Consider the following 17533-nt stretch of genomic DNA (forward strand, 5'->3'; position numbering starts at 1 on the left):
CATCGTCTACAGCGCTCCATTCCTCTTTCTGTCATAGATCCCATCCCCACACACTTAACCCTTTACTGCATGATTTTTTTTTTTTTGAAAAATTTTATTTTTTATTGGTGTTAAAATGCCTTGTGAATGAAGGAAAAATAATGAAAAAAATATTTTTCGAAAATTTCATTAAATTTTGTATGTTACTGCGTGGTGTCGCAGATTTACGACATTTGGAAATCTTACATTTTAGTATGACAAAATACAAAACCAAATGAAAACAATTATAAAAAACTAATGTACACACCTTATTTGATGTGTAGATATTTTTATTCAACCAATTTCAATCTTCTGTATATTTTTTTTTATTTATTTACAAATACGGATTTTTGCGTACATACTAATTCGTCAACTGTCAAACCAGAAATGCAGGGACTATAATGCAGAAATGCTTTATTTCTTGAAATGTCCAAACAAAATCGGTAAAGTAGGATGTTTATGGTAAAACAGTTTTCTAGGAATCGAAAAAGGATAGTATTTGATAATTTACACAGATGGCATTGGCTATATCGAAATAGTTTGAAATGTCGCAAATTTGCGACACTATGCAGTAAAGGTAAATACATTCGTTATTTTTTATTTAACAACCAAAATATTCACTAGAAATAATTTATATGGCAGAACAACGTTTGCCGGGTCAGCTAGTAATATATAATACCTACTCACCAAATATTACAAAAAATCACAATACATATTTTAAATAATTTAATTTGTAGATTATAAATATGTAGGTATATTCTCTGGCCCTTCTTGTCTTCGAAGAAACGGAAAATGGTAAATATAATTAAAGCAGATACCTACCCATATTAGAATTTAAGCTTTGCTTAATCTAGATCTTACACCCACCTTACTTTAATTAATAAAAACAAAAAATGATTAAAACCCGTTACCACGAGCCTAGAGAACAAATATCACGTATTCGAAAACAAATTTAATGTTTTCACTCACGCCTGAGGTAATTTTAATTAAAAAGGGCTGTATAAAAAACACAAACAATATTTAACCCATCATGAATTATTAATATCTGTTATTGTTTTTTTGATAAAAATAAACAACATAAAAGTTAACTTGTATAATATAAAAATGTACCTAAGTACTGGTAATGAATGATTGAACACATACGGTTAAATTTTGATTTGCAGAAAAAAAGGATCCTGACAAGGATTGCTTGTGACATTGCACGGTGTCAATGTATTTCACTCTTATAGAACGAATAGGGAAGTAGAAAGATAAGAATTATTATACATAATATACTATTTTTTCTTTGTTCTTCAACAAGATCTTTAATATTACCTAAGTATGTGGAAAATTTAATATTAAATTTTAATCATAAACACTGTTATACATTTTATTAAACTATTTTTCGTTGCGGATTTTCACTTTTTTATACCAAAATAAATAACTGTGTCGACATTTATTAACACCCTCTTTATATGATAAAGAGCTTGCATACAAATAAATTGTGTGGAAGAAAAATACGCTTATACATGCCATACTGCTGAAAATTATAAAAAAATTCAGTTTAACATTTTACGGTTCAAAAACTCGCGTATAAAATAAACATATAAATCTTAAACACACATCGCTAGTTTTAAACAAGGCACCGCAACGTTTTTGTTAAATTCAAGCTGGGGTGATTTTTTAGCAAGGTAAAAAATTATCACCGGCAAAGTGTGTGGAAAAAACATTTTCACGGTTTAAATCTCGCCATCCAATTTCGGTGTCAAATGGAGCATAGTAACCCGAGTGTAAACCAAATGTGCAAGCGCCATTTCTTCACTCCCATCCATTGCTCCCATCCGTAAAATAAATTACTACAAATCTCACTAGATGATGTAGGAAATTTCGGTTGATATTTTAGAAAGTTTGTGATTTATTACAATGATATTTTCTTTTTTAAATTCTGGATGCAAACTCAGGTGATTACTTTTTAGAAGAGTTTTTTTACACCTGATCCTTAAAGGTAATTTATGCACACTATTACATAAAATTAGGAAGTATATTTCATATATTTCCAAGTCATTCAAAATACTTACATATACATAAATACATGACGAAAGATTGTGTAGGTAATATTTGTGTAGGTAAACTGCAATGTGTTGGGTTTTCCGCTCTCCTTATGTGCGGCAAGTTTAACGTGAAGCGTGGCCGTTTCGAGAACTATAGTATTGACCGCTAACTGATTATTTTTTTTTTAAACGGTACATGTTTAAACACGCGCGTTAGCATAATCTTACTCCCTCATACATTATTATCGTTAGCCAATTTATAGCTACGGCCGTATGTTGTAGCTTAACCACTGTGAAATGACAATAAAAATGTCGTATTTCAAAAAAATACTACCTTATTCTTAGTTCAATAATTATTATAAAGCAATCGTTATTCGTAGGATGTTTAATACATTTGAATAGTCGAAGACATCGATTATAATCAGTATCTTTAGAATTATCTTCAAATGTGTTCATCGTGCCCATTTTTTAATAATAAAATGCCTAATTCTTGTCAAATTTGGGATCAAAAAGATTATGAAATATAATTTTTTATCGTAAATATGTCACTACAAATTGTTAACATTAATTTTACTAATGGTTTTTAAATGCGTGTAAAAATTAATAAACCTAAAAAATCTTAACACCACTGCACATGGATGTACCGAAATATGACTGTATTCTAAAACATTATAGCGAGAGGTTTAAAAGAATGCTATTTTATGTAATAAAAATACTTTATGCAGTCATCAAATATATCAAAATAAATATAAGGATAATAAGACTTCAAAATTATATAAATAGATTATCTACAACATTTAAGGAATGTCCAGGGTTATGCTCTGAAAATATCATAAAAGCTCCATTTTGACCTACACTGAACATTTGGGCCGTTAACCAAACATATTTTTTATATATTATTTATAGCACGACATGTGACTTTTTTACTATACATGGATCAATTTTAGAAGAAAATATTACTATTTATCTGAATTTCTAAAACTTAAATAGCACCTTTTCTTGCCTGTGGAGGCATATTTTTGTTACACGTTAGCCATCAAAAATCCTCCACGGGTGCCGAATTTCCGATCCCTGCTCTAATGCAGCTTATCTTTGACGTAAGTCCATCTCGTACTAGCGGTTGGATTTTTCATACGTCTTTATATAGCGGAAACATGGATCATAAAAGCAGCGAATTGAAAAAGGGTCGATGCTTTAGAAATGAAGTATTGGAACCATATGCTAAGAATATCTTAGCACCTTGGTAAGAAATGAAGAACACGTATTACAGAAGATAAGTTTTCAATATTCTAAATAGCATAAAAGTAAACTCAAAATAATATACATACATCGATAGGTACATGTCTTAAAATATATTTCAAATTTAATACTTTATGGTCTGATTTATTTCTTCGTATACATTGCTAAAACTATATTCCAAAATACTTATTCAGTATGTATCCAATAAAAAATATATTAATAAGTTTAGTCATTTAATGGCTGACCATAAACGCTTTCTCTCCCCTCATCCAACAAATTGAAATAATAATTTGAAGTTTACAAGTTTATTGACATATTAAAGTTGATAACATCATAAAACAAAAACTTTTTAAATTGATGTACCTATCATAAATTTTAATGACAAATTCAAATTTATTTATTTACATATTATTATAGTCAACTAAATATATGCAGTAGGTACTCGAAAAGCAGTATAAAGACTAAATACAAAAATTATAAAGTAGATTACGTCATGGAAGTACACCGAATGAGCTAAGTAGACTGTATTTTAAGAAACTATAAAACAACGCTCAGCTATACAGATTCTCACGTAGGTGGAATATATCAACATCCGAAGCGATTTGGTTGAACAGAGTTATTGCCCTCCCAATTAGCATCACCAATGGCAAGTTAGTTCTGCACCTTACGAGAACAAACAATTGACGCTCCCGATGTCTAAGCTAGACAATACTATCAATTGTGGCAGAGTTCTTGTTTACACCGCGTATAAAATACGTGGCGAAATATGGATATCTTCTAGAGCTTAAAATACAGTATGTAAGCATATATAAGAGAAAGCCAGTTGGATAGAACCATACGAACTTATGTAAAGGAGTAGGTATCATTTATTTTGAACTCGCTCCGCCATTAGGTTGTATTTCACCTGATGTGGGCCCCAAATAATCGACCCACTCTCAAGCCGGCTTCTAACGGATTTTTAATACAGTAATATCAAAAAAGACCTGGGAAGTACGTAAGACGAAGCCCAACATTTGCAGCCCAAATATAGGAGGACAAAGCAAACATGTTATCGGTTATCTTGTAGGTAATTATAATATAGAAAAGAATTAATTCATGAATATCAAATATTTATTGTGTACCTATGTATGAACGTTACATACTCACGATGGCCGAGCGGTGGCATGATAGACCCACTACAAATTTATAAGACGATTTTGTATAGCTTTTTGTGCTCAAAAATAATAGTTTAAACTAAAAGATTACATACAATAAAATTTAATTAAAATAACTGATAATACTGACTATTTATATCGGCCAATGGGTAGCCATATAAAGCAAATTTTATCGGATAACAAATATTGACCGTCTTAAATATTAAATTCACCTCTATATAATATCGTGGGTCCCGGATTCGAATCCCGGATCTGGAAAATTCACGTATTGTTTTTTTAATAATGTCAATATATTATTATTAGGCAAGTGGCTAACATACATTTCTCATAAACACAAAATTCTATCAATACAACCCCCCTCCCTCTAAGAAGAAGTTTTGCCCATATTATCCTTTTTGGATCGAATAATTTAGTGATCTTTAGGTAACTTAATATTAAGTAAAAGCATTAATTGCTGTTTGCTTATTATTTTTACTCAACTTCATCACCGAGATCAAAGTAATCAATATTCAAAACAACCATCATAGCCACCGCCATATATATATATATATATTAGTAATTTTTGATATGATGCATCCTCAATAATATTATTGAATTAAAGTAGGTGAGAGTTAAATTTAAGAGAATAAGAAGTAGGTAAAATTATATTATTAAGGTAGCATTTCGTGTATAACTTTTCCTAGGGTTGTCATTACGTGGTAGTTGTGTATACTTAAATGTTTTCAAAATTTAAGAAACTGTATGATCAATAAAATGGTCACCCATCCCGTTAATTTGATTTTTTTTAGAGTGACATCAAAAAATCTTTATTTTATGCGGAAGGCGCCGCGAAACGAAAAATTTTTAAGACTTGAAGTATGTTGAATCGACTCACAGCTACACTATACGATAATAATAATATTATCGTATAGAAAAGTTTTTCTCGTTAGGTATCACTTTTATTATATAGGAGAATATAATATTGATTATGTACTCGTATATTAAGAGCTGATAGTAATTAGTACACAAAAAATCCGAATATTATAATAAGTACTACTTTATGAAGTCCGTATCGAATAATATGCAAGTCAATAATAATCCTAGTAAGGTAAATATGTACGTAACTTTAAATTGATTTAATTTGAAAAATAATACGCTATTATAATTATATTTGACTCATGCTGGCATAAAAAAATATTAAAAGATTATATTCAAAATAATGTAATAAGGTAATAATGATCATATTTTTCCGAATCCTTTCCGTTTATATAATCATTAGTAACCTCAGTCCTAATGGCAAATGTTTCATGATGTTTGTGCCTAATTTTTCAATGTTTACCTCATAAAGAGTAGTATATAAAATAATGTAGAAATTGAACAAAAAAGTGAGCAACATTGTGTTTGATTTTACTTCTTACGGAATAAAAGTAAAGATATCGCTAAATGTTAAAAGTGCAATAAATTAACAAAACAGATGGAATTACCAGTGGGTCATATACATACTATTATTGAATAATACTAAAATTCATAATATAAATTCATTCATAGATCATTCGAAGAAGAAAGTGTCAATTAATAGTTCAACTACTAGCTATCTGTAAACATCAGCAACTCTACCATAATATGGTAGATATTATCTTACATTTACCTATTTTTAAAGGTTTCTATACTATTAATATGTATACATACTTAGATATATATATATATTTATTGTTGATTGTTGATTGTTTATGGATACTGTTTTTTTCTATTGGTATTGGTATTTTCATTCTGTATTGTAATTTGTAACCCCTAGTTGCTAATATTGGAAGCAAACGGGTTTACGGTTTTTGTCCTAATAATGGACTGGTATACAGAATCAACTACTGGCAAATTTAAGAATTAACTAAAAAGTATTTACCAATAATATAATATGATGATTGAGTTTTACGGAGTTCATTCAATTAAAACGAATCAAAATATTTATTTTTGTAAAAAAAAAAGGTTTTACAAAAGGTACATTGAGTATAAGCTAGGTACCTACATGCTAGAAAATATATAGGAAAAATAGTAAAATTATATACTAATTTTACTTAAAATAAAAACAAACTACCTCAAATACCTACTAAATGTACCAAAAACTAAACAAAGATATGAAAACCTCGCTATCAATAAAGTTACATATAAGTAAATACTAAGTGTCAGAGTCAACATATTTTTTAAAACATTATGATAAAATATTTGAAAATAAATTATACCGTAATAATTGTATGTTTTCAGATAAATAATGTCGTTTCGGTTATTTACTTGACAAATAATAATACATAGACTACGTGAATGAATAATAACTTGCCAATATGTTATCCAGAAAAATATGTACATACTAGCGACATCTCTCGATAATATATGTTTCCATTTTAATATCTTTACGTTTTCCTGCGTTCAAAATATACAAGGAAAACTTCTCTATAGAACCAAGCCAAATAATTTATCCGCAAGATGTCACTAGCAACATTACAATCTGTCGTATTTTTTTCGCACGGTAATATAAATGAGATAATTTTATTGTTAAATTACATGTAACATTAAATTATAAAATAATCATTACAATATATTGAGTGTAATAAGTATTTAATTTTTGTTATTCTTTTAATCTTAACGATAGTTCTAAATGCGTCCTTGTTTTGATTTGGCATGATTCTGTATGTTTCATATTCTCAAAAGATTACGTGCCTTTGTAGGGGTTGCACGTTGTTTTGATAAACCCAGCTATAAAATGTAAAAATTTGGAGTTAGTAATTATCTATGTTGCTAATAGTCAACTGAAATGTCTCCTTATCCAATTGCTTCCGATTTATCGGCTGGTGTTCGAGGTCCTACATATCTTGAAGTCAGTGAATATAATTTTACTTGGCCCGGTGAAAATGGTACGTTTTCCGATTCGCCTCCTGTCAACTACACTCTGGCGGCAGGTGTGTAAACTATAATATTATTTAATTTCTGTACACAAATACACTTTTACATGTATCATCAGTATTATATTATATATAATTTATTGTGAAGATTGAATTTGATCATTTAATTTAATTTATGTCTACCATGCTACGATGACGTTTTCAACATGCTATAATATAATATCTACGCATCAAAGTATCCTGTAGACTTGGTCTTGAACACTCAACACAATATTATATTCAAAGCAAATGTATTTGATAGTAAGATCTAAAGACATTATGATGTATATATAAAAACATTGTGTAAAAACATGCTAGACTTTGAATATTAAACAAACTCAGACTTACCTAGTTAGCTTTGAAATAAACAGATGTGGTATAGGTTAGGTTAGAATGGTTAGATCACCACTAATGTGACGAAGAGATTTTTTTAAATTCATGTTTATTAAAAAATGATAGACTAAAAAATACTGCAATGACAAAACCACTTTAATAATTATATCAGTATATTATTTATTCAATCTCAATATCCAGTTATTTAATTTTTTTGAAGAAAATTAAATTATGCAGACAATTATTGTAATATTTAGAATCAAATAGATATACACACAATATATCCTCCTCACACCAGAAACTCACACCAAATATAAATATTATAATACTTAAAATCATATCGATTATTTAAAATTTTAATGCACCTGAGCAGTATCTAGGTGTGCACAATTTTATTTTTGGTATATATTTTTATGTGCTGAATATAAACTATTATAAACTATCATTTTTTTTTAATTTACCTTTTTAAATGATAAAAATACGTGGTTAACATCATTAACTTGCCGTATAAATTTAAAAAAGTAATACATTTTGTTTTGTATGAAATTATTTTAGCTTTAGTAGAAGGCATACATAACAATTTTTTTCGTTTCTTAATTCGCAGTCCACGTTTTTAAAGCTTGTGAATTAATGTTCGCATGTTTTGTAAAGGTCAAAATTTTAGTAAAAACTGAGCACGGCAAATTTCGAAAAGAAAATCTTTATTTATGTAAGTAACAAATCATAAAAAAAACATGCACACGCACGTAAACACACGTGCTAGTAGATATGAATCTTAAGTATTTTTAGTGAAACTTAAAGTGGTTATTATACCTAGTTTTACTTTTAAAATATAAATTAACAACTATGTTAGTAGGTACTAAATTTTCAGTAACCAGTAAGTAGTGTTTTAGTTCACAATCGCCATAATACGAACTTACGATTTTCTTGTATTTATTTAGGTACCTACACGACTAATGAAGGGGAGCGTACTTAATCCTACTAGCGGTATTTAGCGACTGATTACAACACATGCAATCAAATAAAATTTTGTCATAATTTAAATTTTAAAATATTCTAATTAATCAATAGGTAGGTACTTAGATATTCATGTTTTTTTAAATTCAAAGATAAATTCACAATTTTAATCTTACACTACAATTTTTATTCGTTATGTTATCATTAAAATGTGGTTTAATCACAGAACAGATTAATAAATAGAATTTCGATAAACTATATCCCAATACAGTAAATTTTGACGCAGGGTTTTGAATGTGTGAGTGTCCTTAAAAAATGAACCACGCATTAATAGACGTGCAATAGTGTGTGTTGCAACCTTCAATACACCAATATTAAATGAGCGTCATTACACAAATGGAGTGCAGTTGTCAGTATTCGACGTATGACGTATTCTTGACACGTATTTAAGTTTATCCCGTATTCTTCCGCACGCGAGATCGGTTGCGTGCTTCTCCTTACCCGTTAGTTATTTCAGTTCCGATTTTTTCTGAATTCCCTGGGTTTAATAATACATTATATCGAAGTATATATTAAGATTTATAAATAATTCATAATTTTAGTAGATAGGTACTTAACTACTTATTCTATATTTATCATAAAAAATAGTTTTTCTAATAAATAACAAATATATAACTTGAAATTATTTGTTGTTATGTATATCAAATCGATTTTCTGTAATATATCGTGATCATCTGCAGAAAAGTTTTTTTTACATCTTTATTAGTAATAATTTAGTTACAATATATTTCCTTATTGCGTACGTTTCTTTGATATTATATTCCACTCAATTTCCGCGAAGGTCAAAGAATTTATGTATACCTGATTAAGTCCCCGATAAAGTACTACTTAACTCGCATTAGCGTTATCGTATGGAATGCGTTTTCCGAATTTCGTTCGGATGCTCGGCTCGCCACCGTCGAGCGGGAAACCATTAACGAGCTAAAAGCTTTCGTGCCTGGACAGTGTTCGTGTACTATGAGGGAGGTGTGAAGTTATTTAATGTTTAAATATTTCTCCTAATTATGTAATATGCCTTCGTATTCCTTGCACGTGATACTGAAATTCAGGGAACATATCGTGCACTCACTAATGCCTCTAGAATTCAATTGAATGTAAACACATGTCTTCCTGAAATAGAGTTAGTTTATCAGCTACGTACGAATTCAATTCGTAACTTAAAGAAAACGTGTATATTTTAAGTATCATTTAAATGAGCTAATACATTTACACTTATTTTTTTAACTCACTTTAATGGAATTTATTAAATAACAATTTATGAAAAAACATTCTATTAGATCACGGGTTCCCAACCTATGGGTCGCGACGGGTTTTCTGTGGGGTCGCCAACTTATACAGTCAACTAAAAAAAAATATTCACTATAATGCAATTTTTATTTTCAATTGTGTCTTGAAGTTTGAATAATTTCATACATATAATATGAAGGAGGAGTTTACTGGGCATCTCGAATCCCTTGAAAACGAACTTCAGCGTTACTTCCTGAGCTGAAAGAAGAAGAAACTACATTGACACGAAATCCATTCTTTGCTTTTCTTGATGTAGCCGGCATTCCCGATGAATTGCAAGATGAATTCTTGGATTTGCGGAATGATTCCTCGGCACGTAACTGTTTAATGAAAAAGTGCTCACACAATTCTGGTGTGGTATGTATCATTCATACCCAAATGTGACGATGTTTGCTTTTCGAGTTTTAGTTGTGTCTACGTTTATCTCTGCGAGAGTGGATTTTCAACTCTTCTTCGCTTAAAAACAAAAGAAAGAAATAAATTAAATGTTGAGAATGACATGAGGTTGGCGTTAACAAAAACTCACCCGCGAATTTTGAAGCTGGTTAGTAACATGCAATTTCAACCATCGCATTAAATTATTTATTAAAGATAATTTAAAATAAAATTATACTAAAAAAACTATTTTCGTTGTATTTTTTATTACCTTATTAAAATGCTTTTTTCAATTGCATCGTCGCGGGTCACATGGCTTTTATAAAAGGGGTCGCCACCCGAAAAAGGTTGGGAACCTGTGCTCTAAGAGCTAAGATACAGTGGTGCAAATTGTGGTGGATCTTGCTTAATTCCAATTGGATCCAAGGGGTCGCCACCTGAAAAAGGTTGGGAACCTGTGTATTAGATAGTTGAAAGTAAATAAAAGTAATACGACCAACAATCACACTTGCGTCGGATTTAGTCAAAAATGTATGCCAAAATTATTTTAAATCGTTTTAATAGCTTGACAGATATAACATAATATAATACAATAATGTAATATAACGTATATATATAAATACGTATATACTCAATGACATTCATTGTATATACTGTTATAATAGTTAAGGCAATTCGCTCGTTTTGTACGCTATATTAACAAAAACGCGTATCTACCAAACGTGATTAAAACGAACTGATACCAAAAGGTCACATTATTTTTAAAGACCTTATAGATGATACCTACGCCTTTACCTTTATGTTTATCTTTAAACTAGTGATTTTTTTAACGTACGGAAAAAAAATCATAGCTGTTTCAGATTAAGCCAAAAAGTCTTTGATGCCAATTTTTTTCAGTATTAATAGCTTTTGAGTTTAGAGATATAAAATCTTACCATATAAATATTCATCACTACAGCCTACCATCAAGTGAAAGCAGTACATAATAATTTATTTTCCTTTTAAAATAAGCAATTAATCGAAATTTATGATCACAATGATGATTCTTATAATATAGTCGATAACACACGGATTGCGATGTTTGTGTGTTCATATCCCATTAGACGGACTTACATTTTGATGTTAAAGTAGTGAAGTATGTTTAGTTTTCAAATAATACTTAAATCTTTACCAACCATAATAATGGTTACTGAGTCACTATTATCGACTTTTACTTTACTTCAACTACTAGTATTACCTACCTACCTACTACGAATAAGATTTTTTTATAGAGAAACTTTCTATTGACCATTATCTAATCTAGACGAGTTTTATATAAATTTAAAAATCAAATTGGTAACAGATATCAACATAGAGAATACATATTATACAATACATAAGTAAATTTTACTACAAAGGATAATTATATCGGATAGGAAACCAAAATTATTTTAAACAAATTAAATGAAACAAACAAAACTGTGCGATTATTAGTAATGTATATTAAAATTATTTTGATAAAAATAACGATTTTTACTAATATTGATATATTTACCTACATTTTATATTCATACGTTGCAATTTTAATTCCATTAGCGACTAGTCACTCCCTGTAACTTTTAAGTCTAGACGACCCGACTGAGTATTGAAGGTACTTATTATACCTACCTTCTACCTATTGCCTGTTGCATAGTGCATTATTTTCACATACATATTTTCTTGTTTTACTAATAATAACATATAGACGTAGACTGAAATTTAATATAAATTCTAAAACTAATTTTAAGCAATAAGAATGTTTGATTTGAAAATTTTAGCTCTATTAATATTGAAATCAAACAAATAGGCACATCATAAATTGAAATAATACACTTCAAATGTACCCCAATTTCTATTTTTATTTACAACGTTTTTCTTAGCTCGTATTCTTATTTGTCCGGTGGTTCTTTTTCCGGTACAAATCTTGCAATCGATTTTTAACTAACTTCCCGACTAGCTAGATATTTGAAACTTTTTGAATATATTATCAGAACACAATTCCAATGCATTTTTTAATACTTTAAGCCATCTTTAAGTAGAATTAAATTCATTTTCAGTTAATTCTCTTTTGTATCAAAAGTTATTTCGACACCGTTATTGGTTGCTGGGGTCCTAGCAACTAAATTATTAATATATACGTGCGTTACTATGGAAATCAATATGACATGTCAAGTACAATTTTTTTTGATCGTTTAAGCTAGTCAAGTCAAGTTTATACCTATGGTTCAACAGAATTTAAAAACGTTGTATGTAAAAAGTTTTTTTTATCTTGTAATTATTTTGAATTCATTTTTTATTTCATTATAATATCCGTCTCAATAATTATTAAATAAATTATATTTAAATATTCTAAATTTAAACTACGAATATTTGTGCAATTTTAATAAATATTAGTATTGGTTAGCATATTAGCATAGGAATGTGGATAGATACAAATATTGATTAATCAACTAGTGCAACGTTACGCTCCTTTCACATTATACGGTTTTGACCATATAGAAAAAAATTGAACCGCGACATTCTTTTAGTGGCGCGAAGAAGAGCATGGCCCTTTTCACATTACACAGCGACAGTTAAAAACCGAAACGGCGCCGTATAGCAGCTGGTTTTTACGCGTGATTAGGTAAATAATAATACATATCCTTTATTATAAAGAGGAATAGGTACCTACTACCTCTAATTACTTCTAGAGTATACGCTTTATAACTGTCCACTTACTCTTTTTACTACACTGATACACCTCTTTACCTGATTTCCTCGCATAAAATTAGGTGAAATGATATTCACGTGTATTATGTAGTAATAAATAAATAAATAAATAGATAATATATGTAAAAAATATATTTTTTGAATATAATTAAGCATCATTTTCATCCTAGAGCCGGAGTACAAAGTTATGAAGTGGCAACACTAAGCTACTAAATAAAATGAAACATAAATTAATATGGGCGGTTTAGTAACAAATGTGAATACTTCTATTTGTATATTATAATATATAACTGTTTATTAATAAAACTATCTATTTTTGTTTAATCGATATTATTTTCATTCAGTGCACAAATTATGCCAGAGGACTGAAATAAATTGAATGTAACTATAGCCGTTCGTAAAATATGTACATTTTTTCGTATAACAATATGCAGAGTATGTTCACTAATGTATCAAATAAATGCACGTAGGTCCATTAGGCGATTTAGGATATTACTGCACGAAGTAGTGCCATAAGCGAACAAGCTTCTCTAGACAAAGCTATTATGGCGGGAAAATCGAATCGAACGTGACACCATTAAGGGATAAATTTTCCATTTTTTAAATGTAAATTTTTGTGTTGCTATTTTATTAATTCAAGTTTATTCAGTTAAATATTTTACAATATTGTTATATTTACGCATACCTATATGAAACTATACCCATAACCTTTTGCGATTACGTGAAGCTATTTAATAATAAGATATATTGTGTAGCAATATACGTAAATGTACAAAACTGAACCACATGAAATACATCGTTGTGAAATAAAACTAAGTTCATATATAAAATATCATAAATTATTGTTTTTCTATATGCTTCGTTTCGTTTAATCGTCTTAACAGTGTAGGGTTATACACTAGTTTATTTAAAACATTTTATTTATATACATATAACAATCCACTTTTATAGGATTTATAATAATGAATAATCCAAAGTATGTGAAATTGGGATATGTACTTGCATATTAAACATAGATTTGAGTGTACTTCGTTTGGAAGATTTAAAATTCCATCAAACATCTTCAGTAGACTAGAGATGTTTGGGATAATTATTATGGATTTTAAGGTATGATGTTATTCATTTGATTTAATATCGAGTCCAAGCTATTCTATCTTTTGGAAAGCGGATCTTTCATGTATCATGATGTATCAAATTCTAGTTACGCTCATACTTTCGAAGTGGAACTCCAAAAAAACTTTTTCTGTATCTTTACCATTTAACCACATTCTCAACAACGCAAATAATTGTACGGGTCTGTTCATTTCTTGTATAATATCTGAAAACTTCATCTGAACCTGAGTGTCTTCAATATTGTAGACTTCGCGAAAATATTTTTTTTCAAAATATATTTTTAACTATATCTCGAATGGATATGTCAAAATATAGTGTTAATGAAATTATGTCATCTGCTGTAAATAATATATTTAAAAAATATATGAATAATAAACTTCAAAATGTGTTAAATACGGTTTTCGTATTTTAATAATATGCAAGGCACAGTCTTCTCATACAAGGACTTCAAGGCTTCATTATCAGTCAGTTCATATCTATGTTTTATTTATCGACAAATTAATGGGCAAAAATATATCAATTTTTAAGTATGTGTCAATGACATGTAAAACAGTTTCACCATTTGTTTTATATCGCCAACCGGTTCAGGTTATCCGGCTTAAGCCTGTAGGGAAACACCGTCGGGATCCACACCCCTTCCCGCATTAAAATAAAAAAAGCAACGAAACAATGCATTAAATTTTCACGATCCGGGAGGATGTTTATTGACCAGAGAAGCGTAAACAGAATAATTTACCGTCATTACGGGTTGATGACCGGGAAGGGATGGGGCGCGGCTCGTACATACAGGTGGTTGTCGTGCGTTAAACATAATGACAACATAAACACAAAGTACAGCCTTCACATGAATGCTTTCGTGGCGGGGGAAATAAATAATTTACTATTCACGACGATTTTGTTGACGATTTGATTTGACTGAAACGATTCGACGGTATGATTATTCTGAGTAGTGTTTTCTTCTACGACTTCTGAAAAATAAGTTACAAAGCACTTTGAAGAAAAAGTTTTTCAATAATGCTTCTTGAGTTTCTTTATTACATAGTTTATTTAACAATGCATGGCAAGTTTTTATCGCGATTTATAAGTCTCTCTTGACATTTTATTTTAAATAAAACACCTTTTGGGTTCTTACATATTAGTCATATTTTTTTTATATTAAAAATACTATGTTTTACTTTCTATAGTATTTGGGTCTTTACAAAGTGAAAATAATATTAATATATTTCTTACTAGGAATGATTGGTTACTGAATATTTCCCGAACCCATTTAACACTTGCTTTGAATCAAATACACATTAATAACTAATTTGTTATTTTTTCTAAACGTTCAAGACAGGTACGTCATTTTAAAACCGTCGTTTTCCTCCCACGTCTGATAAATTCACATGTTGTTTGTCGATATGTATTTGGATCCAGAGCATATACCAAATAGGTTGAAAAAATGGATAATAAGTATTCGCAAAGAATGAATTTATGAAGAAACCTTTTTAGAAGGTGAAGAAATGAATTGGGCAGATTCTAAATTAAATGAGCAACATTATAATTTAGAAACATCTCAGAAACATCCATATTAGAAAAATATTGTGCCTCACTGGACTCAAACTTCCATTCGATTTCGGCCAATTTTCTTTAACTATGAAATTAACTAATAGTAATGCAACCAAAGTGCTTTTAAAATTTGGCTAATATTGAGGACTAGTTTTTGTGATTTCAATCAAGGCACCGAAAAAAATACTTGATTCCTTGCTATTACTACTATACCTTGATTCCTAGCTATTTTCAGGATCTCCACAAATTTTAGTTTTTTAGTTTAAAAAGGACATCATGTAGAATAATCTTAAAACACAGGTATTAATCGTAGTCCAGTCGTAATATCGACAGCTTGATCAGTAAAGTTCTTCTTCTGTGATTTTTTTCTTTATATATTTAAGTATACTGTTATTCTAAATTGTTTATGTTTTATGTAAGGGAGTGTTATTCATTGAATAAAATTTCTTGATTTTAATGTACCTACCTAATAATAATAACGAATACAGTATTTACGAATTAATGCTTTATGGGTTTTATTTAACACGGAAATAAAGATTTATTCAACTATCTCATAAAAACTAAGCCAGTATTATTTGTTTACGTTGCATCAGAACTATAAAAATATAATACACAAAACGTTCCAAAACACTTAGCAATCATTGGCTTATTGTTATTTACGTAAAGAATTGTATCCAATGCAGCTAGCAATAATATTGCTACACTGGTCAGCAACACAATAATTGAATTGGACCATAAATCTCATTCGGCAGTAAATGTTTTAGGGATGGTTCTAAAATTCTACTGCACTCCCGCACGAGACCTGTGAACTTTTGCAGTTTTCGAACGGTTCTTCAACCTTATGAATAATTACCTATTCAATAAATATTTACAAAATATATTATGCATAGTAATCATACAATTATATCAATTATTTTTATCGTTTTTCTTGAAATTTCATCCTTTAACGATGATTAGCTATCATCGTTGCAACCTTTAAACTTGTCAATGCTAATTGTGTCGAGTCGTCAAAGGCTATAGGATATTTCTTAAAAACTAAGCAAATGGAATACCATTGTCTTCAGCTTGTTATTAAAGAACATAGGTACTTTAAGACCAGTTCCATGGGGGGATGCTTTACTGACTGTATCCATTTTTTACCGATGAGGTTAAATTCTCTATCCATGCAGATAATCAGTTATCTTTGAATGAGACGGTCAAATGTAAAAGTTTTGCCATACATTTACACGTTTGATCATACTTTGCGAATGAGCATTATTTATTCTGTTTCGTTATATTACCTTCTAATTATTGAAGATCGGGACTCAATTCAAAAGTTATACCCCTCAAACGATACTCGCATTCCACCGTTCCAATGACTGAAGATATCAGGAAGCCGCTATCTAAAGCTATAGCCAATTGTTTTAAATTATCTAAATAAAGAGACAGGTATATCGAGATTACGTTTTTTACTGTTTAGATATCTCTGTCATGAGATTCAGATTTTCTACAAAGAGTGAATGGTTTTTTAAAAAAAATAAGCATACCCTCAAGAACATCTATATACTGGTGTTTAAGATATATATGTACATGTAAAGATGATCTATTTTACAACTCATGTCCTATAGACATGACTCAATTTATCATATTAAACAATATAATAGAACAAACATCATAATTTGACCATCCATCCATCCAATAATTAATACTAATGTTCGAAATGTATGATTTTTTTGTAAATAAACAATATTTTCAATGTGACGACAAGTTAATTTTCAATAAAATTATTAGACAACATTGA

General features: G+C 29.4%; 1 protein-coding gene across 1 annotated transcript in view; it reads left to right on the forward strand.

The window, feature by feature from the left end:
• The first annotated feature begins 7095 nt into the window (after positions 1-7095).
• LOC147068194 (popeye domain-containing protein 3-like) overlaps positions 7096-17533 on the forward strand; it is a 61559-nt gene continuing 51121 nt past the window's right edge. Inside the window, exon 1 of the mRNA XM_085953348.1 lies at positions 7096-7371. Within this exon, the coding sequence (XP_085809474.1) occupies positions 7227-7371 (145 nt within the window). The 5' untranslated portion in view covers positions 7096-7226. The remainder of the gene's footprint in view (positions 7372-17533) is intronic.

Source organism: Rhyacophila brunnea, unplaced genomic scaffold (assembly GCF_057557595.1).
Source record: "Rhyacophila brunnea isolate RB1 unplaced genomic scaffold, BYU_Rbru_1.0 scaffold_3, whole genome shotgun sequence".
Classification (NCBI taxonomy): Eukaryota; Metazoa; Arthropoda; class Insecta; order Trichoptera; family Rhyacophilidae; genus Rhyacophila; species Rhyacophila brunnea.